This window comes from Mus musculus, chromosome 14 (genome assembly GCF_000001635.26).
Source record: "Mus musculus strain C57BL/6J chromosome 14, GRCm38.p6 C57BL/6J".
NCBI lineage: Eukaryota > Metazoa > Chordata > Mammalia > Rodentia > Muridae > Mus > Mus musculus.
The window spans coordinates 56,155,471-56,175,888 of record NC_000080.6 but is presented as its reverse complement, the minus strand read 5'-3'; the positions used below and the strand labels follow the sequence as shown (position 1 = coordinate 56,175,888).

At 44.7% G+C, this 20,418-nt stretch overlaps 2 protein-coding genes, 2 non-coding genes and 1 pseudogene across 8 annotated transcripts; 3 read left to right on the top strand and 2 right to left on the bottom strand.

Moving 5' to 3' along the window:
* Nucleotides 1–1,276: 1,276 nt before the first annotated feature.
* On the top strand, nt 1,277–10,103 carry Gzmn (granzyme N). 5 transcript variants are annotated; one of them, NM_153052.2, is made up of 6 exons: nt 1,290–1,343; nt 6,775–6,877; nt 7,919–8,069; nt 8,514–8,649; nt 8,853–9,113; nt 9,842–10,093. In NM_153052.2, the coding sequence occupies exons 2-6, from the start codon at nt 6,823–6,825 to the stop codon at nt 9,983–9,985; spliced, it is 747 nt and encodes a 248-aa protein (NP_694692.1). In that variant the 5' UTR covers nt 1,290–1,343; nt 6,775–6,822; the 3' UTR covers nt 9,986–10,093. The 5 variants fall into 5 exon arrangements, with proteins under 5 accessions (XP_017171510.1, XP_017171509.1, NP_694692.1 ...); NM_001305808.1 differs by having other exon boundaries at nt 8,853–9,147; XM_017316021.2 differs by lacking the exon at nt 9,842–10,093 and having other exon boundaries at nt 1,277–1,343; nt 8,998–9,067.
* A 342-nt stretch (nt 10,104–10,445) lies between these two features.
* On the bottom strand, nt 10,446–10,527 carry LOC115488407. The gene has a single exon (XR_003951264.1). It is a non-coding gene; the product is annotated as a small nucleolar RNA SNORD55/SNORD39 (small nucleolar RNA).
* Nucleotides 13,084–14,624, top strand: Gm9547 (predicted gene 9547; annotated as a pseudogene).
* On the top strand, nt 16,310–19,308 carry Gzmg (granzyme G). Its single transcript, NM_010375.2, has 5 exons — nt 16,310–16,419; nt 17,444–17,594; nt 18,069–18,204; nt 18,422–18,682; nt 19,057–19,308. The coding sequence occupies exons 1-5, from the start codon at nt 16,365–16,367 to the stop codon at nt 19,198–19,200; spliced, it is 747 nt and encodes a 248-aa protein (NP_034505.1). The 5' UTR covers nt 16,310–16,364; the 3' UTR covers nt 19,201–19,308.
* Nucleotides 19,309–19,659: 351 nt separating this feature from the next.
* On the bottom strand, nt 19,660–19,741 carry LOC115488405. Its single transcript, XR_003951262.1, has one exon. It is a non-coding gene; the product is annotated as a small nucleolar RNA SNORD55/SNORD39 (small nucleolar RNA).
* Between the last annotated feature and the right edge of the window lie 677 nt (nt 19,742–20,418).

The following is a 20,418-nucleotide window of genomic DNA, read 5'->3' as shown; positions in this document are numbered from 1 at the left end:
GAAATGTTCTGGAAGCAGGTTTTGATGAAACAGGTATTAAGGCAGTCTAAGGTCAGATCACCTGGGTTACTTGTCTTCTTTTGTGTCTGGTCCACGTAAACTTTCAAAGATATTACACATTTCTGATTGACATATGTATGGAATGTACACTGTGTAAAAGTCATTTTTAAGAAAATTGTCTGATCTCTGAGCAGGCCCAGTATATGTCCCTCTCATAAGTTAGTTTTGATTATATAAACAGACTGCAATCTAAAGTTTTATCTATGCCACTTGAAAGGATGCTATGATAAGTCCTAAAGACTTTGTAACTAACATGATTTATTGACTATACATAGCTGAAGTTCTGGCTGGGGACCTCTTCATGTCTCAGCCTGTCTCAGAGCTGTTCCCATGCAGAAGGATCTGCTTATTTACGTCTTTGATTTTTTCTTTCTCTCTCTTCCTGTTTGTAGTCAAGATCTTCAGGGGTTCTTCCCTTGTCAAATCTGATTTTCCTCAGTTTGGATGAGTCAACAGTCTGTTCTCTCCTGTTGAAATAAAGACAAAATCTCCTCCCTAATGCAACATATTTCCTGCCCTCCACTCCAAGACTATCATATATATATATGTGAGTGTATCTAATTCATCAGTCCCTTCCAAATTCCAGTGCATTTTAGCTGCTGTGCTTTGTCTCATTGGTCTTAAAAAAAAAAACTCAGTCAATAAAGCACAGTTCAAACTATCTCTGGAAAAATCTCACATCCCCCTTCTGTTCTGTGAGGATTTCCTTTAAAGTCCTGTTACATCTCTCTCTAAAGTTGCTTGACCTGTAGGATTGTAATATAAATCTGTAACACATCTCATGCCATAATGTTTAAAATATTGTTGGATCCTAATGGGTACATATACCTGAGCGTCATCAGCTCCGATCTGCAGAGGCAATTCTAAGACAGCCATCATCTCATAAATGTGCAATCTCAGAATCATCCTTCTCAGAGTTCAAGGCAAAAGCCCTTTGGAATTCTGAATGTGCATCAATAGTATGATGTATCGACATGTGTACATGTCTTAATTCTCCAAACTCTATAAAATGAAACACATAATCTACTGTCTGACATTGCCCTAAGATAGCATCATGCAGTAGAATCTGGATGCTTAACTCAAAATATTGCATCTCTGTGAGTTGCCGTTCTAGTTCCTCAAGGCTTTGTGAGTTTTTTTGTTTTACGTCTGGAACTCCCTTGTTTGCTGTTACTTAGGTTTCAGATTGGATTCTTCTGAAGGTTCTTTATTCCGATTTAAAGAACCCTCTAACCTCTGTTCCATGGCCTCCCATCTTGGATTCCTTCTTTTAGCCTTCTGATGTAAGTCTGTTTATTCCGATCTCTCTTAAAGATGATCTACACAGTTGTAATCGTTACTGAAACAATAATTATCTGATGCTTATGAGTGAAACAGAATCATAAGGGATCCGGATGCACCGTGTCACTGTGGACTTCTCCACCCTTAACTCAGAAAATCGTTTTCTTCTGTAAACTCGAACTCTCTCCTTCCCTGACAGACTTTACTTCCTTATTTTTAAAGTATTTTCCCTATACATTTTTATACCCAGTTTATTTTCTCTTTTACTGTTTTCAAACTTAATACCTTACCACTTCAGAAGTTTGGGACTTTTTAGTTCCATTGCAGATCCGGGAAAATCTGCAGGGCGTCAGGCCAGCATGTGTCTGTAGTGGCTAACTCTGCCCCCTTAACTCGGTCTAACAAGCTGCCGTTGCTCTTCCTCCCTTGGGTTGGTCTGTTTCTCTGGGCACTTGTAGTCTTTTCCCGAGTGGACCCAAATTGGGTCACCAGCTCTCTTTATCCCACTAATCAATCTTTCTCTGAAACCGTGCCAGGCTTGGGAGAAGCCATAGCTACTGTGTGACCTGAAGCTCAGGTCCAAGAGAGACTGCAGAGTGAAGCCTTTTCTTGTCTCCGCTTCTGGCTTTGCTCCTTTCTTTTCTTAAAAGGCCAGGCCTGTCCAGCTAGCTTACAACTGCCTGACTTCTGGTCTGGCTCCCATGCCTGAATCATTTTGTTGTAAACTTGGAGTCAATGCCTTACATTAGACACCATCTGTAGCTGCGAGCTGTTCTACCTGGCCTCTATGTCCCCCAAAATAATGATTCCGTGACTGAATTATGTACGAATAGATTCTTAGGGAGAACCCTTATGCATGTTCTCCGATTAGATCACAACGTAATTACCCACTTGTTCTAGTCTAAGTCCTGCCATATGGCTTGTTCTAGTCTAAGTCCTGCCATGTGGCTTGTTCTAGTCTAAGTCCTGCCATATGGCTTGTTTCCTCCCCCCAGGCTCATGAATCTCTTCATTAGCCTTCCTGGGTGAATCCTTCCCACACATCTCTCTATCCCAGAAATCCTCTCTGTATTCATGAATTCCCACCTCCTGTTTACTGCCCAAGTTCATAGCTCAAAAGCTTTCTTATTGACAAGTGAAGCTTTCACGCAGTACACAAGAGTTTATAGTCTGCAGTCTAGAAGGCTGAGCCATCCTTCTGATGGCCCCAGGATCACCTTGGTCCTGATTCCCAGCCAAGCTCAGAGCTCAGTCAACTTCTACACCCCTTTCTTGCCTTCCTGTGTTTTCTATCCAACTTCCACTAGACACCAGTAGTTTCCAATCCAGCCCCACTACTCCCAGCCTCACTTAATCCATCCTTTCACTCCTCTACCTATAAGTTCCAAGCACTGTGAAGTCAGCTCTACCTTATATTCCAGCTAGACCTGAGCTGCAAGTCACCTGATGTTCACCCCTTCCAAGTAGGCCTGGCTGGTTGAGCCCTTTTTCAACCCAAGTCTTTCATGGAAATAGAGGCTGATCCATGACCTCCAGTCTCACAACAACCCTGGCTCAGCCAAGAACCTCTGCCTTCCCCTGCTGTCCACATGAGGATATGGCAGCTTGTGAATCCTAGGGATCCAAGGGTCGCTAGGCTAGAAGTATACTTCTGACATCATCAATCAACACTTGTAGGTCTCTGGGTTTGTATCAGGTACACAGTAGACTCCTTCTTCACCGTCATCCTCTTGTTTCTCTAGACAGCTCAGCGTGGCACCGTTGCTGGGTGAAGCCTCTCTGACGATAGTTGGTTAGGCATCCAACTATGCATATAGCAGAATCACTCCGTTGACTTCTCTTTATGGCTAGTTGTGCTTGGTTCTATCCTAGTTCTCTGGGCATTCTCACCTCTGGCTCCTGACCATCCAGGCAGTGTGAGGCACTGGTGTCCTCTCATGGTGTGAGCCTCATGTTGGACTAGTCATTGTTTGTGCATTGGACAATTTCTGTAGTCAGAACAAATGGTTGGTCAAAGGTTTTGTGGTTGTGTTGGTGTTCCAGTCCCACCACTGGAAGTCTTGCCTGGTGACAGAAGAGGCCTGATTTGGGCTCCATAACCTCCATTTCTTGCAGTCTTTTCTAGAGTCACCTCATGGATGCCAGGGAGTTTCTAGTGCACTAGGTTTCCACATTGCCCTGTTCCCCATACACCAATTCCAGTCGTCTCCCCTGTACATTCTCCCTTCATTCTGCCCTCTCTACCTGACTGTTTCTGATCAATCACACCTCTACCTACCCCAGTACGTCTGCAAAATCTATTCTACCTCCCCTTCCAAGGAGATCCATGATCCCCCCCCCCCCCAGCACTCCTTTTAGCCTCTCTGGGTCAGTGGATTATAGCATGATTAATCTTTACTTAACAGCTAATAGCTACTTCTGGTGCCCAGCCTGGTCTCAAGGTAAACTAAGACAGGCAGCAAAGTGTGTCATCAGCGACTGTGTGGGGGAGGGGGGCAGTTGGGGTGGCAAAAATTGCTTACTTCTGGCAATTTTATATCTTTCTTTAACTCTTTGCTATGCCTGTGAAATATGACATGGGAATTTTGATATGCTTTGTGTTGGTTCAGTATGTCGATTTGGCAGTATTGATTTTTTTTCCACAATGTTGGTTCTGCCTATGCAGGAACAGGAAATATTTTTCCATCATGAATCATTTTCTGTGATTTCCTTTTGTAATATCTTGAAACTTTGGAGAGAAGTAAACCACAGATTGAATATGACTAGTAAGATAGTATATACATAAACCAGGAAACATGAGACTATAGTGTAATGTATTCATTATAATAATGGACAAAATGTGAGGAAAGAGAGTAAAAATAAGGGGCTATGGAAGATTGAAGACAGGTGATGGACATGAAATATGAAAGAGTATGTTAAACTAATTGTTATTTTATTTCTTTTTTAACTTTATTGACTATGCACCTCAATCCCACTCATCTTTTCATCCCTTCTTATCTGCCCACTGCCATGCAACCCCCTTCCAAGAAAAAGAAAATAAAATGAGATTGAATTTGAAAAAATCTTGCCATGGAAGCTGTAGGATGTCACAGCAGGTCGCACAGGCTACCCTTTGTCCACACATCTTTACTTGCAAATGTTCATTAAAATGAGTCATTGGCCTGTTTCAAGGCCTTGGCCTTGTGATGCACTGTCCATATTGGATCCTCATGAGGACTCCTCTCCGATATTGTGCTGTTGCCCTGGGTCGGAGATCCTGTGGCTCTGGTTCTGCAGGACCAGCACCTTCACAAGCTCCAGCAGTTCATAGATGGGTAGATGTTGGGGTGGGGCAGCTCAAAGCCCTGCATCTGGTTCTAGAAGATAGCTGAGATGGTTGGCCCACCAGCAGTCCTGTATGAATACCACTAGGGCTAGCTCGCCTGCATTTCCCTGGCTAGCTCACCCAGTGTTGCAGGCATCAAGGGTCAGGGAGGGTTGTTCTGTTTTACATCCTTTCAGCTGGCTCACTGATACCTTCAACATGGGGGCCAGCTCTACTGTGTTGCTCAGGCCAGGTGTAGGGCCTGCTCTCCCCAGTGCAGCAGCCTGTGCTGTCTGGGGCCAGCTCTCCAGGTCCCAGGACCTCAGTTCAGCTCACCTGCCTGCCTCAGGTGTGAGGGGGTAGTGAGGAAGGGGATATCTCCCATGACAACTCTTGGGAAATGAGGTACAGGGCCAGCTCTCTCACACTAACACCGTCAGTGGCTTATGTGTATTCCATTGACTGACACCAGAACAAATTTAATCATGTACATTGTGCACTTTACTTATTAGATATCACAAACATGGATCCTGCTTCATGGTTTTAATAGATTTTCTCTATGTGGTAACCCATATAATGATGATTATTCTGCTCTGAAAGTGTTTTAAGTAACTTATCTATGTGTGTAGATATGTCATTATGCACAGTCCATTTCAGGGGGGATTATTTGTGCATATTGTAGCTTATATAAGTAATTCGTAGCCCAAAAGAGTTATCCCTTCAAAGTGGCTCAGAAAAGCTAAAAGGTTGCATACCAGTGGACTATATGACTAATTCTGATCCAATTATTATCAGGACTTTAGTTCACAACTAAGACAAGAAATCCTACCTTGGTTCGAAAGTACGAAATGAAAAAAATTCAAAAGTATCTGAGATCCATGAAGCAGTGATGGGAAAGCAGGACCAGGGTAGATCTGCACATACACACACACACACACACACACACACACACACACACACACACACACACACAGAGAGAGAGAGAGAGAGAGAGAGAGAGAGAGAGAGAGAGAGAGAGAGAGCTATGCTCAGAGTGAGACCAGCCTGTCTCACCCTCCCAGAGTGATCTCACACAGCTCTCACCATCTAGTGCTCTAATTACAGGCCCTCAGCTCCCTCTAGTCATGATCAGACATTTCAAGAGCTGCATCCCTGTCTCTCACTCCTGGATATAGCCTATTAAATAATCACTCAAGATCTAATCATGGTCCTTGTTTTTTTATAGAAAATGCTAGGCAGCATTGTAGCAAATACCATTGGAGTCATCAGCAGGGAAGCCGATGCTGATCTGATCTTAGTGACCATTAAATCCAGGCCTCAAGCTCTTTCCCCAGATATAATGACAATAACTAGTAAACAGGTGAAGTATACCTGTCATTCATGATCCGTTTTTACACTTAACTATGTATGACAGAAACATGACTATTTGAAGATAGAGCAAACACTTGCTTTTGCAATTTCTCTGTGACTTCTAGAAGTTTCAGGAGAGTCAGAATGAGCTTTGATTAATAAATTAGAATATTTAAACAGATTGTTCCACAGAATTATCCGTCATCCCAGAGGTTAGTGAGATGATGTATTGCAATATTGTCCCAGAAAATGACTCAGTATCAATTCTAATTAAGTGCTGTATAACACTGTAAGTGTATGTGTAGTATGCTATAATTGTTGTTAGGATAAATTGGTTGCCAGTATTATTTTGAAAAGATAAAGAAAAGAAGAGGAGAGGAGAAGAAGGAAGAGAAAGAAGAGGAGGAGGGGGAGGAGGAAGAGGCGGAAGAGGAGGGAGAGGAGAAGGAGGAGAAAAAAGGAAGAAAAATAAATCCAATCACATCTTACCAGGATTCAAAGTGTAAGTGTGGAAGCCTTAGCAAAGGGGCACACTACTCTCCATGCAGTCACTGTGGACTTCCTGGAGTCTCAGGCCTTCTCAACTACAGCCTCCAACCATTTACATTTTTTGGTCTTTATCCCAGCTTAGCTCATAGGATGTCAGTGTGGTGATAGTGTCATTTTTACCCAAAGTAGAAAACTTACTTAAGTAATCTGACACCAAACAGAAGCAGAAGTGCCTAGGTTTAAATTCCTGCAAGGCCCCTGAGCCCACACCTCCTTCCTCCTCTTCCAAGGGCTGTGTCTACTCCGCTCTCCTTCAACTGAGCAGCCTTCCTGGGAGGATGCTACCAGTTCTGATTCTCCTGATCTTTCTTCTGCCAGTAGGAGATGGAGCAGGTGAGTGACCACCCCTGTGACACAGGTGCTGTCCCATGACACTTCTGCTGACTTTCTGCTCACCAGTTGTCATGATTGTCCTGGCACTGACGCCAGGAGATTTTTGAATCTCAGGTCCCATACCAAACCCAGACTTGGGAATGTGACACTGGCTAGACTCTCAAGAAGATCTCAGGAAGGGAGGTGTTCCCAGAAAAATTAGTAAGCACTAGCTTCTCTCAGCTTTTTTATTTTTTAAATCAACTGGAGACTGAATCATCCTTAGAAAGAGATGTGGCAGACACTGCAAAGATACAATGAGTGCATCATTAACTTGACTACAGCTGAGGGAAAGTCAGCTTTAATGACCAACCTGCAATGGGGTGAGGCCCCCTAGTCCAAGAATCTTAGCATCATTAAGTCCACCCTCAGCCCTGCAGAAGAAAGAGGCCCAAGCTGACAAGATCTTGCACTGCACGCTCCACCAGCTTTGCAGGCTAGTTTTAGTTGGCCTCTCCACTTCTTCAGCAGGTCCCCAGCTACTCCCAGCTGTTCCAATATGTCCCTGGCTCAGAATCCCACCAGCACTGACCCACCAACCCTCCAGTTAACTAGAAGCCACTCATTCGTGCAGCAAAAAGCATTTTTGCTGAGAACCCAAGATGTGTTTTAGGCACAAACAAGGATAAAATTAGAAAATCCAACTCTATAGGGTGTGTGGGTAAAATGTGAGAAAATGACACCAGTCAATACTTTAGGGGTTAGGATGACTCAGTAACAACCAAACACCAACGTGGATATTCGCAGGGTTCCCTCAGCCTCTACGTGATGAAGACAGAGCTCATCTCTCTGTGTATTTGTAAAGCAGCAGCTGAGGGACAAGTGCTACCCACTGCTTCCCAGAACATGACTCAGACTTCAGAGTCAGCACATTACTCCATGTGCAAAGTATCCTGTCTGCAACAGGCTTGGGGAACTGCGATCATTCCATCCCTTGACCGACTCTGATGACCTTATCTGTTGCTCCCAGACACCTAATATTCTAGCTTTTTTTTTTTCTAGAGGAGGTCATCGGGGGCCATGAGGTCAAGCCCCACTCTCGCCCTTACATGGCATTAGTTGTGTTTCTGAAAGTTAATGGGATTGGAAGTTCCTGTGGCGGCTTCCTGGTTCAAGACTACTTTGTGCTGACGGCTGCTCACTGCATTGGAAGGTGAGGAGAAGCAGCTAGCCCACGTCTTCAGAGAATCCCACAGAAGCTTTGGTCCTCTGTTGTGGATGTTTCCCTGAGAGCTCACTAGAAGGCTGGACTGTGAAAATGGGAGTCAGATGAGAGGTAAATTTAAGATCAAAGTGTAACAGGTCGGAGCCCGAAGCGCACTTGAGTTGATCAACTGCACTGGCCAAACTAAAGCAGTGGTTGAGGTTGAAAGTTCACATTAAAAACACGATGCAAGCTATGGAATATTGCCTAGATGAACTCCCAGATGTCCCATGTCGTTGAGAAGCAGAGAGCAGTAGGTCTGACCCTGAGGCTCTCCTATGTCCTCAAGTCCCCTCAGCTAGAGCCCCACCCTGCCTCCTCTGCCTTTCAACAGCTCCTGGACTGCATGCTCTCTGACTCCCCATTGTCCTCTCTACAATGCTCTCTCCACAGCTCAATGACAGTCACACTGGGGGCCCACAACCTCCGTGCACAGGAGGAGACTCAGCAGATTATTCCTGTGAATAAAGCTCTTCCCCACCCAGACTATAATCCTCTGGATCACACCAATGACATCATGCTATTAAAGGTGAGACCTGCTACCCTCCCACCCACACTCCTCTGCCCACTCCTCTCCCCTCCCACCTGGTGCCTGTGCTCCGAGTGGTGCAGAGATAGCCTGATCCTCCTGTTCTAATCCTGCTTCTTCCCTCTCTTCCATCCCAATTTTAAAAGACTCTCAGGCTAGCAGGCTCCTAGCTGAGCTGGTCTCTCATGACTCTTCCCAATCAGCTGGAGAGTAAGGCCAAGGGGACTAGAGATGTGAGGCCCCTCAAGTTGCCTGGGCCCAAAGACAAGGTGAATCCAGGGGATGTGTGCAGTGTGGCTGGCTGGGGGAAAACGTCCATCAATACCACTGAAGGATCTGCTCTCTTAGAAGAGGCTGAATTGATCATCCAGGAGAACAAGGAATGCAAAAAACAATTCCGTCACTATTCCAAAATCACAGAGATTTGTGCTGGAGACCCAAACAAAATAGAGGCTCCGTCCAAGGTGGGGATCAAGCAATTCACAGACAAAATCCAGGGTAAGAGGGTCCTGAGAGAGGCCAAGGTGTAAGAATGGCAAAACCCTCAGCTTTGGTCTCTTGGGGTTTTGTTTGTTTGTTTGTTTGTTTGTTTTTATAAGGGGGAGGGCAGGGCTGGATGTCACTTTCTTTTTATTTTTTTAGTTAGATATTTTCTTTCTTTGCATTTCAAATGTTATCCCCTTTCCTGGTTTCCCCTCAGAAAACGCCCTATCACCTCTCCCCTTCCCCTGCTCACCAACCGACCCACTACTGCTTCCTGGTCCTAGCATTCCCCTACACTGGGGCATTGAGTCTTCCTAAGACCAAGGGCCTCTCCTCTCATTGATGACAAACAAGGCCATCCTCTGCTGCATATGAGACTGGAGCCATGGGTCCCTCCATGTGTACTCTTTGGTTGGTGGTTTAGTCCCTGGGAGCTCCCAAAATCCAGCATTGGTTTCTTATGTGGCTGTAGCAAGAATGTAAGCATCGAAAACCTCTGTCATCCCAAACAGGATAAATTATCTCAGTGTCCCTGAGGACTTCAGGGAAAGCCTAAGCCTAGGATGGAAGGAAAAGTTGGGCCTCCCTGGAGCTCTGGGACTGAGGGAAGCTGGAAAACCTGTCCTGCCCTGATCTAAAGTTAGCCTTGCCAGGAGGACAAGCAGAGCCAGAGGGAGCCAGGCTAAGATCTTCCTTTCTCTGCCCACAGGGTGACTCGGGGGGACCCCTCGTGTGTAACAACAAAGCTCATGGAGTTTTGTCTTATGTGAAATCCAAGAAGATCTCTTCAGGAGTCTTCACTAAGGTTGTGCACTTCCTGCCGTGGATAAGCACAAACATGAAGCTGCTCTAACAGGAGTTAAACCACCCGTGCCTTACCAGCCTGTCCGCCCTCAGGCAAGAACCACGTGGAGTGGGCAGCAAAGAATGAAAATTCACAATAAATAACCTCCAGAGTGCATAGAGCTGAAGTTCTTTGCTGTTTGAGTCACTTCATGGATTGCGAACCTCGCTGGTCCAAGCAGACCTCCCCTGTCACTTCTGGGCTTGGCTTCCTCCTCCTTCCCCAGCGTCTGCTCTTGCTGGAACTTCAGGCCATACAATTCCCACAGGTTTATCACCCATGCACGGTAGGAGGGAGGGTGCTGTTTCTTTGTTTCCATTTATAAGATAGGATCTCACTGTATAGTTCTGGCTGCATAGAGTTTGCTATGTAAACCAGCCTGGCCTTCAACTCACAGAGATCTGCCCCTCTCTGCTTCTTTGGTGCTAGGATTAGAAGTGTGTGCCATGACATCCAGCCATATCCATGTTTAATTCTCATGTCTCCAAGGTTGGCTTTCTCACAACACAAACATCAGGAGTCTACAGCACTACTGAGGTGCCGTGCACTGAGTCACTTGTTCACACTTAGTCCTCCAGACATGAATCTTCTGGACAGAGGAAATTCCTACATCTCTGAGCCACCATCACCACCACCCCTCAACAATGGCAGATGGTTGAACAAGGCACTGAGGTGAAGGGAGATTTGATTCTGGGAATTCAGAAGTCCATGAGCTGTGTAACCCAGTCACTTTCCAGTTTGTAGGAAGGAACTCCCCCTTTCTAGCAGGACATGTGACTCTCAACACCTGCAGTCTCAAATACATAGACATCAGCTGATGGACCCAGACTTACCTGGGTCTCATTTCCCAGCCCACCACACAACTTAGTCAACTTCTGTCCCCCTTTGTGGCCTTCCAGTGTTTTCCATCTGACCTCTAGCTAACAGTAGTTTCTACTCCATCCCTACCTCAGCCAGGCCTGATTTATACCAGACTTTCACTCCTCTACCTATAAATTCCAAAATTTTGGAGTCTTCTCTACCTCATATTCCAGCAAGACTTGGGCTGCGAGTCACCTGGGCTCACCCCTTCCACCTAAGCAAGGTTAATGAATTCCATGGACAGAGAAACTCATCAAGACCTCCAGTTTGTCAAGTACCATGGCTTATCCTAGAATCTCAGCCTCCCCCTGCTGACCACATAGGGATATGTCAGTTTGTGAAATCTAGAAATCCAAGAGATGCTAGGCAAGAAGTATCTCTTGACATCAACAATAAACAATTTTAGGTCTCTGGTTTTGTATCAGGTACACAGTAGACTCCTTCTTCAGCTTTATCCTCTTGTTTCTTTAGACAGGTCAACATGACACAGATGGATCTATATCTGGAATGCACAGAAAAAAATCATGTTTTAAAAAAATGATTAAATTCTCTCGATTCTAACAGTTCTAAGTCCCTGGCATTCTTGGGTTCAGAATGCAGTGTGTAGAATTGGAAGGAAGTTGGAAGACTTCCAACTCTCTGGATTTCAGTGTACTTCAGGTAGGGCCCCTACTGTAATTTGTGGACAGAAGAAAGGCAAGTAGAGAGGATTTGGCTTCCTTGAAATTCAAATCGTACACTCAGTCTAGCTGAAGTATAAGACAGCCCATGCTGACCCATGACCCTATTCAAGTCCCTCACACAGCAGCCTGGCGAATTATAGTTTTTCTTCTCTCATACATTCCATCCTGGGGGAGGTCTTTAAGAATGAAATCCAACAGTTTTTAGCAAGGGGATTAGGGTAAAAGTCAAAACCCATGGGCGCCATGTCTGTCATGCTAGGACTTGTCTTAGCCATGCTCAGACCTGCTAGAGCCATTCTTGAAGTTGGTGCGAATCTTTTCCTAGAATGCCATTTTTATCTAACTGACAGGTTCCTTTGCCTTACAGAAATTTGTCACTTTTATGAAGTCCCAATTAAAAACTGTTGGTCTTAGGGACTACACTATCATTGTTCTGTTCAGAAAGTTGTCTCCTGTGCCAATGCGTTCAAGGCTTTTCCTCACCTTATTTTTTATCAGGTTGATTGTACGTGGATTTATGTTAAGGTCTTCGGTCCACTTGCCCTCATGTTTTGTGAAGGATGATAGATATGAATTCTTCTACATGCAAATATCCAGTTAGACCAAGACCATTTGTTGAAGCTGTCTTCTTTTCCCATTGTGTATTAGGAATTAAAAAAAATGAAAAATCAGTTGTCCATAGGTCTCTGCATTTAAAACCCAAACCTTCCATTGGATTCTGTTGATCAACATGTCTGGTTTTATGACAACACCATGCACTATTTATTACTAAAGTTCAGTAGCTGAGCTTAAATTCGGGGATGAAGATTGAACACTTTAAAAATTATAGTTATTAGAATTTATTTCATTCATTCTTTCCTTTTTGTTTAAACTTTTGTTTATTTTATTTAGTTCTCCATCTGTTGATTGGCAGTTTTACTTACCTGGTGTTTAATTTCTGAAATTCTTTATTTATTTTGGAGAATAGTCTGTGGTGGCTAATCGTGGTTGTTAACTTGACTCCATTTGGAAGGAACCAAACCCAAGCATCTGGGCACACCTGTGAGGGATTTTCTTGATTAGATTACATGATATGGAAAATGGACCCTAAATCAGGGCCACCCTGTTGGGGGAAATATTAAAAAAGAAACACCAAGTTCCCATGCTATTCCCATCTACTCTCTGCCCTGTGGTCTCGCTGCCTCTTGGCTAGCCTCAATCCACAACCTTCCCTTCTTCGGTTCGCCTGCCTCAAAGCCACCCTTACCTTCTCAGCCATCGTTCCTCCGCCCCTCATGGTCAGCAGTCACAATACCCCTTAACCCAGTAAATCAAAGCTCTAGAAGCTTATAATTAATCAGATTTATATATCTATAAATTCTCAAATCTCAAGGTGCCCAAAAAATAATTTCAGAGCCAATTGATAATGACATAAGTTGCTCAACTAGATAAGACCAATTGTCCTGCAATTATGTATCCCTTATAAGATAATCATAACTACCTGTGGCTATTAAAAACCATGCAGAATCTGGATCATCTTGTTCCTCCTCCATCTTCCTTTCTTCTCGTCTTTCCTTCTTCTCTAGCAATTTCTCAAGGAGAGAGAACAGCCACCCAGATTTGCACAACCTGGGTCCTTTGAGTATGAGTATGCCATGCGCTGGAAGGCACTCACTACGATGGAGAAGCAACAGCAGGATCAAGTGGACCAGAACATCAAGGAGGATCATAAGAACCTGGAGATGGAGATGCAGGCAGCATGACATGAGTACCACATTATGCCAATGAGGCAGGATTTGATGAGATGTCAAGAAGAGCTTTGGAAGATAGAGGAACTGCATAACCAAGAGGTTCAGAAACAAAAGCAGTTAGAACTCAGACAGGAATGGGAACACAGGCACTGTGATTGCAGTAGCAACAAGAAGAAATGATGCGATGACAGAAGGAAGGATTCAAGGGAATCTTTTCTGATGTGAGAGAACAAGAGATACAGATGGGCCAAATGGCTATGAAAGGTGCTATGGGCATAAACAACAGAGGAGCCATGACCAGTGCTCCTGTGCCATCTGGTACTTCAGCTCCTCCAAGACCTGCCACTATGATGCCAGATGGAACCCTTGAATTAACCCCACCAACAACTGAATGTTTTGACCAAGCTGCTACAATGGAAGAAATTGGAGCAATTGGTGGAATTCCTCCTGCTTTCAACCATCTAGCTCCGGGAGCTGAATTTGCTCCAAATAAACAGGCCACTATTAGATAAAGTTGTATTGTCTAGTTTCCTGCAGCCCTTAAAAGAAGGGCCCTTTTTGCACTAGCCAGATCTCTACCCTGAAAAACTGTTGGGGGTTCTTCCCAATATATATTTCTTCCCTGCTTGTACTACTCTAGGGAGTATGTTTGAAGGAAGAGGACAAGGGGGGGGTGGTATTTAACAAATCAAAGTCTGTGGTATAGTGCTTTATCAAGTCTGCCTGGTACATTCCTGAACTATATTGATATTGATTGTTGAGAGCCTGGAGAACCATAAAAAATGGACTCAGCTTCATTGCTTCATTAATCTTGATAATTCTCTCTCTCTCTCTCTCTAACTCTCTCTCTCTCTAACTCTCTCTCTCTCTGCCTCCCCTGCCCGAGTCGTGTTTTAATTACTTTCTCAACTTTATTCCCCTCAACCCCAGAGACACTGCCATATATACCACAAAACATAAACATCCTCCAATGACCTAGCCCCATTCCTCCATTCATTTCCAGGTAAGAATTCAGACAAATGTCCACAGAGGTTACAGCATAAATACAGTTCTGTTATATCTCATATATGACCACTTTGTGTCCTAAAGAAGACACTTTCTCTTAGAGTTTTTTAATTTTAGTATATCTTAAAAGATCTTGTGATAACTTGCCTCCATTTTTTGTGTCTCTGATGTTGCTGTTCACAGCTTTTCTTGACAGGACTAGTACAATCTCTGCAACAGTAGCCTTAGTCTTGCCTGTCTTGGGTAGCTGCACTGTGAATTTTTATTAGTGTACTATGATTTGTTCCTGATACTTTCAATTTGAAATTTTTTTCTGAGAAATGGAGCAGTAATGTAGCATCATCTTATTAAAATACATTTGATGCCTTTAAAAAGAAAAGCCATGCTGAATTTACAACCAGAGTCATGCTTTTATGATAAAAGAAAACCAGAGCAAATTTTATTACTTTCATGTGTACAATTTACTCATTAGATATCACAAGCATGAATTCTCCATCATAATTTTAAATTTCTTTTTATGTGGTCACCCATATGATTAAGATTATTCTGTTCTGTAAGGCTTTGGTTGCTTATCTGTATGTGCAGATACCATGTCATTTATACACAGTCCCTTTCAGGGGGAAATATCAACACTCATTAGAGTTTATGTAAGTAATGTGTAGCCCAAAAGAGTTATCCCTTCACGGTAGCCCAGAAAAGCTAAAAGGTTACATAAGAATGGGCTACATGACTAATTTTGATCTAAAATTATCACAACTTTAGTTCACAACTAAGAAATAAAAGCCTCCCTTGATCTGAAATATGAAGTGAGAAAATTCAAAAGTATCTGAGATCCACGAAGCAATGATAGGAAAGCAGGACTGGGGTAGATCTGAGGTTTTCTGAATGCACACACACACACACACACACACACACACACACACACACTCCTGTGCTCAGGTCTAGGTCAGCCTGTCTTATCTCCCAGAGTGATCACACACAGCTCTCACCATCTAGCACTCTAAGCACAAGCTCTCATCTCTCTCCAATCAAGATGAACATTTTCATGGGCTGCATCCATATATCTCTCACTCCTGGATGTAGTCCATTAAATACTCATTCAAGACCTAATCATGGTCCTTGTTTTTCTATAGAGAATGCTAGGCAATACTGTAGGAAATACCACTGGAGTCATCAGCAGGGAAGCCAATGCTGATCTGATCTTAGTGACTTCTAAGAAAAAATGTCTTTCTTAGGATATGAAGGGGTCATATGTGAGACATAACAGAACTGTATTGTGTTGTAACCTCTGTATACATTTGTTTGATTTCTTACCTGGAAGTGAATGGAAAAATGGGGCTAGGTCATTAAATCCAGACCTCAAGTTATTGACCCAGAGATAAATGACAATACCCAGTTCACAGATAAAGTATACCTGTAATTTGTGATCCATTATTATACTTAACTATGTGTGACAGTTCACATGACTACTTGGAGACAGGGCAAACACTTGCTTTTGATATTTCTCTGTGACTTCCTAGGAGTTCCAGGAGAATCAGAGTGAGTTCAGAGTAATTCATCAGAATATTCAGACAACTCCACAGGATGATGTCATCCCAGAGATTAATGCCCTGATGCACAGCAACACTGCCCAGCAGATATGGCACAGTCTCACCTCTCACTCAGTACTGTGGAACTTTGAGAGTGCATTGTAGTGTGCGATAACTGCTGTGAGGATAATTTGGTTGTGAGTATTATTTTTTGAAAATGGAAGGAGAAAAAAAAAACAAAGAAAGCAAAACAGATATAAAAAGTGTCTCAGCCTTAGAAAAGGACATACTTGTGTGCAGCCACTGTTGACTTCCTGGGATCTCAGACCTCCTCAACCACAACCTCCAAACCTGTACATTTTTTACCTTTATCCCAACTTAGCTCATAGGATGTCAGTGTGGTGATAGTGTCATTTTTACCAAAACCAGAATATTTCCTTAAGTAATGTGACGTCAATCAGAAGCAGAGGTGCATAGGTTTAAAATGCCTGTGAGGCCCCTGAGCCCACATCTCCTTCCTCGCCTTCCAAGGGCAGTGTCTGCTCTGCCCTCCTTCATCCTGAGCAGCCTTCCTGGGAAGATGCCACCAATCCTGATTCTCCTGACCCTACTTCTGCCTCTCAGAGCTGGAGCAGGTGAGTGAACACCCCTGTGCCAGTGATGCCGTCCCATGACACCTCTGGTGACTTTCTGCCCAGCAGTAGTCAGGAATTGTCCTGGCACTGGACCCAGGATGTTTCTGAACCTCAGGTACCAAACCCAGACTTGGAAATCTGACACTGACTAGATTCTCAACAAGGTCTGAGGAAGGATAGTGTTATCAGAAATTTAGTAGCCACTAGATTCTCCCAGTTGTTTTTTTTTTCAACTCATCCTTAGAAGAGATGTGGCACAGAATGCAAAGATCAAAAATGTGCATCTTGACTTTAGCCAAGGGGCAAGGCAGTTTTAATGACCAGTCTGCAATGGGGTGAGGCCCCCAGCTCAATAATCTTAGCATTGTTAATTAAGTCTACCTTCAGCTCTACAGAAGAAAGAGACCCAGGCTGACAAGATCCTGCACTGCACGCTCCACCAGCTTTGCAGGCTAGTTTTAGTTCACCTCTCCACTTCTGCAGGTCCCCAGCTACTCCCAGCTAGGACAGCACACTGTTCCAATATGGCCTTGGCTTTGAATCCCACCAGCACTGACACACCAGCCCCCGAGTTAATTACAAGCCACTCTTCCATTCAGCAAAAAGCATTTACTGATAACCCAAGACGTGTTAGGCACAATAATGTTAAAAAATCCACCTCTATAAGGCCTGTGTGGGTAAAATGTGAGAAAATGACACCAGTCATTGTACAGGGGTGAGATGACTCACTAACAACCAAACAGCAGCATGGATATTCGCAGGATTCCCGCAGCCTCTACATGATGAAGACAGAGCATATCCCTCCATGTATTTGTAAAGAAGGAGGTGTAAGTCAAGTGCTACCCACATCTTCCTAGAGCAGGGTTCTAAGGCTTAAGTGTCAGCAAAGTTTATTCCATGAACAAGGAATCCTGTCTGCAATAGGCTTTGGGGGATGCAGATCCGACGCCCAGTCACTCCCTTCGTAGATCTCCCTGCTCACCCTATCTACTGCTTCTAGACATATTCTAGCCCTTTTTTTCAGAGGAGATCATCGGCGGCCATGAGGTGAAGCCACACTCCCGCCCCTACATGGCGTTCATTAAGTCTGTGGATATCGAAGGGAAGAAGAAATACTGCGGAGGCTTCTTGGTTCAAGATGATTTTGTGCTGACGGCTGCTCACTGCAGAAACAGGTGAGGAGAAGCAGCTATCTCGCATTTACTCAGACATCCCCCACCCCGACATACACAGGATCTTCTGTCCTCTATTGTGAATGATATAGAGCCCCATGTGAGCTCTCCTGAAGGCTGGACTGTGAAAATGGGAGTTGGTTGAGAGGTCAGTTTTAGATCAACATGTAAGAGATCAGAGCCAGCAGCTCACTTGAGTTGGTCAACTGCACCGGGAAAACTAAAGCAGTGATTGAGTTTGAAAGTTCACATTAAAACACAATGCAAGCTATTGGAATATTGCCGAGATTCAAGAAGGAACCCCCAGATGTCTCATGTCCTGGAAAAGAAGAGAGCAGTAGGTCTGACCCTGAGGCCCTCCAATGTCCTCAAGTCCCCTCAGCTAGAACCCCACCCTGCCTACCCTGCCTTTCACAGCTCTTGCACTGCATCTTCTCTGACTCCACATCTCTGCTCTCCACTCTGCTCTTTCCACAGGTCAATGACAGTCACACTGGGGGCCCACAACATCAAGGCTAAGGAGGAGACACAGCAGATCATCCCTGTGGCAAAAGCCATTCCCCATCCAGCTTTTAATAGAAAGCATGGCACCAATGACATTATGTTATTAAAAGTGAGACATGCCACCATCTCTTGTACACACTTCTGCCCACCCCTCTTCCCTATCACCTACCCCTGCCCACTTGTCTGTGCTCTTCTTGGTGCAGGGAGAGCCTCCCCCTCCTTTTCTGATACTGGTTCTTCTTCCCTCTCTTCCATCCTGACTTTCAAAGAGTCTCAGGCTAGCAGGCTCCTAGCTGAGCTGGTCTCTCCTCCCTCTTCCCTACCAGCTGGAGAGTAAGGCCAAGAGAACTAAAGCTGTGAGGCCCCTCAAGTTGCCCAGACCCAATGCCAGGGTGAAGCCAGGGGATGTGTGCAGTGTGGCTGGCTGGGGGAAAACATCCATCAATGCCACTAAAGCATCTGCCCGCCTGCGAGAGGCTCAACTGATCATCCAGGAGGACGAGGAATGCAAAAAACTCTGGTACACCTATTCCAAGACCACGCAGATCTGTGCTGGAGACCCAAAAAAAGTACAGGCTCCTTACGAGGTGGGGATCAACCATTTAAGAACCAAAATGCAGGGTGAGAGGGACCTGGGAGAGGACAAGGTGTGAGAATGGCAAAACCCTCAAGCTTCAGATCAAAGAAGGGAAAGTGCAAAAATCAAATTTTCTATCCCTTGTGTCTGTGTAGCAAAAGTTGTAAGTGGGAAAACCTCTGTCATCCCAAACAGGATAAATTATCTCAGTATCCCTGAGGACTTCAGGGAAAGCCTAGGACTGGGATAGAAGGAAAAGTTGGGCCTCCCTGGAGCTCTGGGACTGAGGGAAGCTGGAAAACCTGTCCTGCCCTGATCTAAAGTTAGCCTTGCCAGGAGGAGGTGGGGAGAGCCAGGCTAAGTTCTTCCTTTCTCTGCCCACAGGGTGAATCGGGGGGACCCCTCGTGTGTGACAACCTAGCTTATGGAGTTGTATCCTATGGAATAAACAGGACAATCACTCCAGGAGTCTTCACTAAGGTTGTGCACTTCCTGCCGTGGATAAGCACAAACATGAAGCTGCTCTAACAGGAGTTAAACCACCCGTGCCTGACCAGCCTGTCCGACCTCAGGCAAGAACCACATGGACTGGGCAGCAAAGAATGAAAATTCACAATAAATAACCTCCAGAGTGCATAGAGCTGAAATTTTTGCTGTTTGAGTCACTCCATGGTTTGGGCCCTCTGCTGGCCCAGACAATCCTCCCCTGTCACTTCTTGGGCTTGCCTTCCTCCTCCTTCCCCAGCGTCTGCTCTTGCTGGAACTTCAGGCCACACAATTCCCACAGGTTTATCACCCATACATGGTGGGAGGGAGGGTGCTGTTTCTTTGTTTCCATTTATAAGATAGGATCTCACTGTATAGCTCTGGCTGTGTGAAATTTGCTATGTAAATGAGCCTGGCTGTCAACTCACAGATATTTGCCCCTCTCTGCTTCCTCGGTGAGAGGATTAGAAGTGTGTGCACGACATACAGCCATACCCATGTTTAGTTCTCAAGTCTCCAAGGTTGGCTTTCTCACAACACAAACATCAGGAGTCTACAGCACTACTGAGATGCCCTACACTAAGTCACTTTTCATACTTTGTCCTCTGGAAATGAATCTTCTGGACCTAGGAAATTACTTCATCTCTGAGTCACGTTCATCCAGCCCCAACAATGGCAGAAAGTCCAAGGCACTGGGGTGAAAGGAGATTTGATTCAGAAGGCAATGGGCTGTACAACCCAGTCAGTTTCCTGTTTCTGGTCCCCCTTTCTAGCAGGGTAGGGGACTCTCCTCTCCTGAACTGTCTGTAGTATTAATATGGAGTCATCTCTCTGATGGACCCAGACTCACCTGGGTCTTGTTTCCCAGCCCACCACAGAGCTCAGTCAATTTCTGTTCCCCTCTGTGGCCTTCCAGTGTTTTTCATCTGACCTCTGGCTAACAGTAGTTTCTACTCCATCCCTACATCAGCCAGGCCTGATTTATATCACATTTTCACTCCTTTACCTATAAAGTTCCAAAAGTGTAGAGTCTTCTCTACCTCATATTCCAGCTAGACTTGGGCTGCCAGTCACCTGGGGTTACCCCTCCCACCAAAGCCAGGCTAATGATCCCTGGACAATTCCATGGACAGAGAGGCTCAATCAAGACCTCCAGTTTGTCAACTACCATGGCTTGTCCTAGAACCTCGGCCTCCCCCTATTGGCCACATGGGGATATGGCAGTTTGTGAACTCTAGAGTTCTAAGGGATGCTAAGCTA

What these genes read in the sequence shown, in the direction of transcription:
- Gzmn (NM_153052.2), top strand. Translation starts at nt 6,823, where the DNA reads ATGCTACCAGTTCTGATTCTCCTGATCTTTCTTCTGCCAGTAGGAGAT. An exon ending in GCCAGTAGGAGATGGAGCAG is followed by an intron (nt 6,878 to 7,918) that starts GTGAGTGACCAC and finishes TTTTTTTTCTAG; the next exon opens with AGGAGGTCATCGGGGGCCAT. An exon ending in ATGACATCATGCTATTAAAG is followed by an intron (nt 8,650 to 8,852) that starts GTGAGACCTGCT and finishes CTTCCCAATCAG; the next exon opens with CTGGAGAGTAAGGCCAAGGG.
- Gzmg (NM_010375.2), top strand. Translation starts at nt 16,365, where the DNA reads ATGCCACCAATCCTGATTCTCCTGACCCTACTTCTGCCTCTCAGAGCT. An exon ending in ATGACATTATGTTATTAAAA is followed by an intron (nt 18,205 to 18,421) that starts GTGAGACATGCC and finishes CTTCCCTACCAG; the next exon opens with CTGGAGAGTAAGGCCAAGAG. An exon ending in AAGTACAGGCTCCTTACGAG is followed by an intron (nt 18,683 to 19,056) that starts GTGGGGATCAAC and finishes CTCTGCCCACAG; the next exon opens with GGTGAATCGGGGGGACCCCT.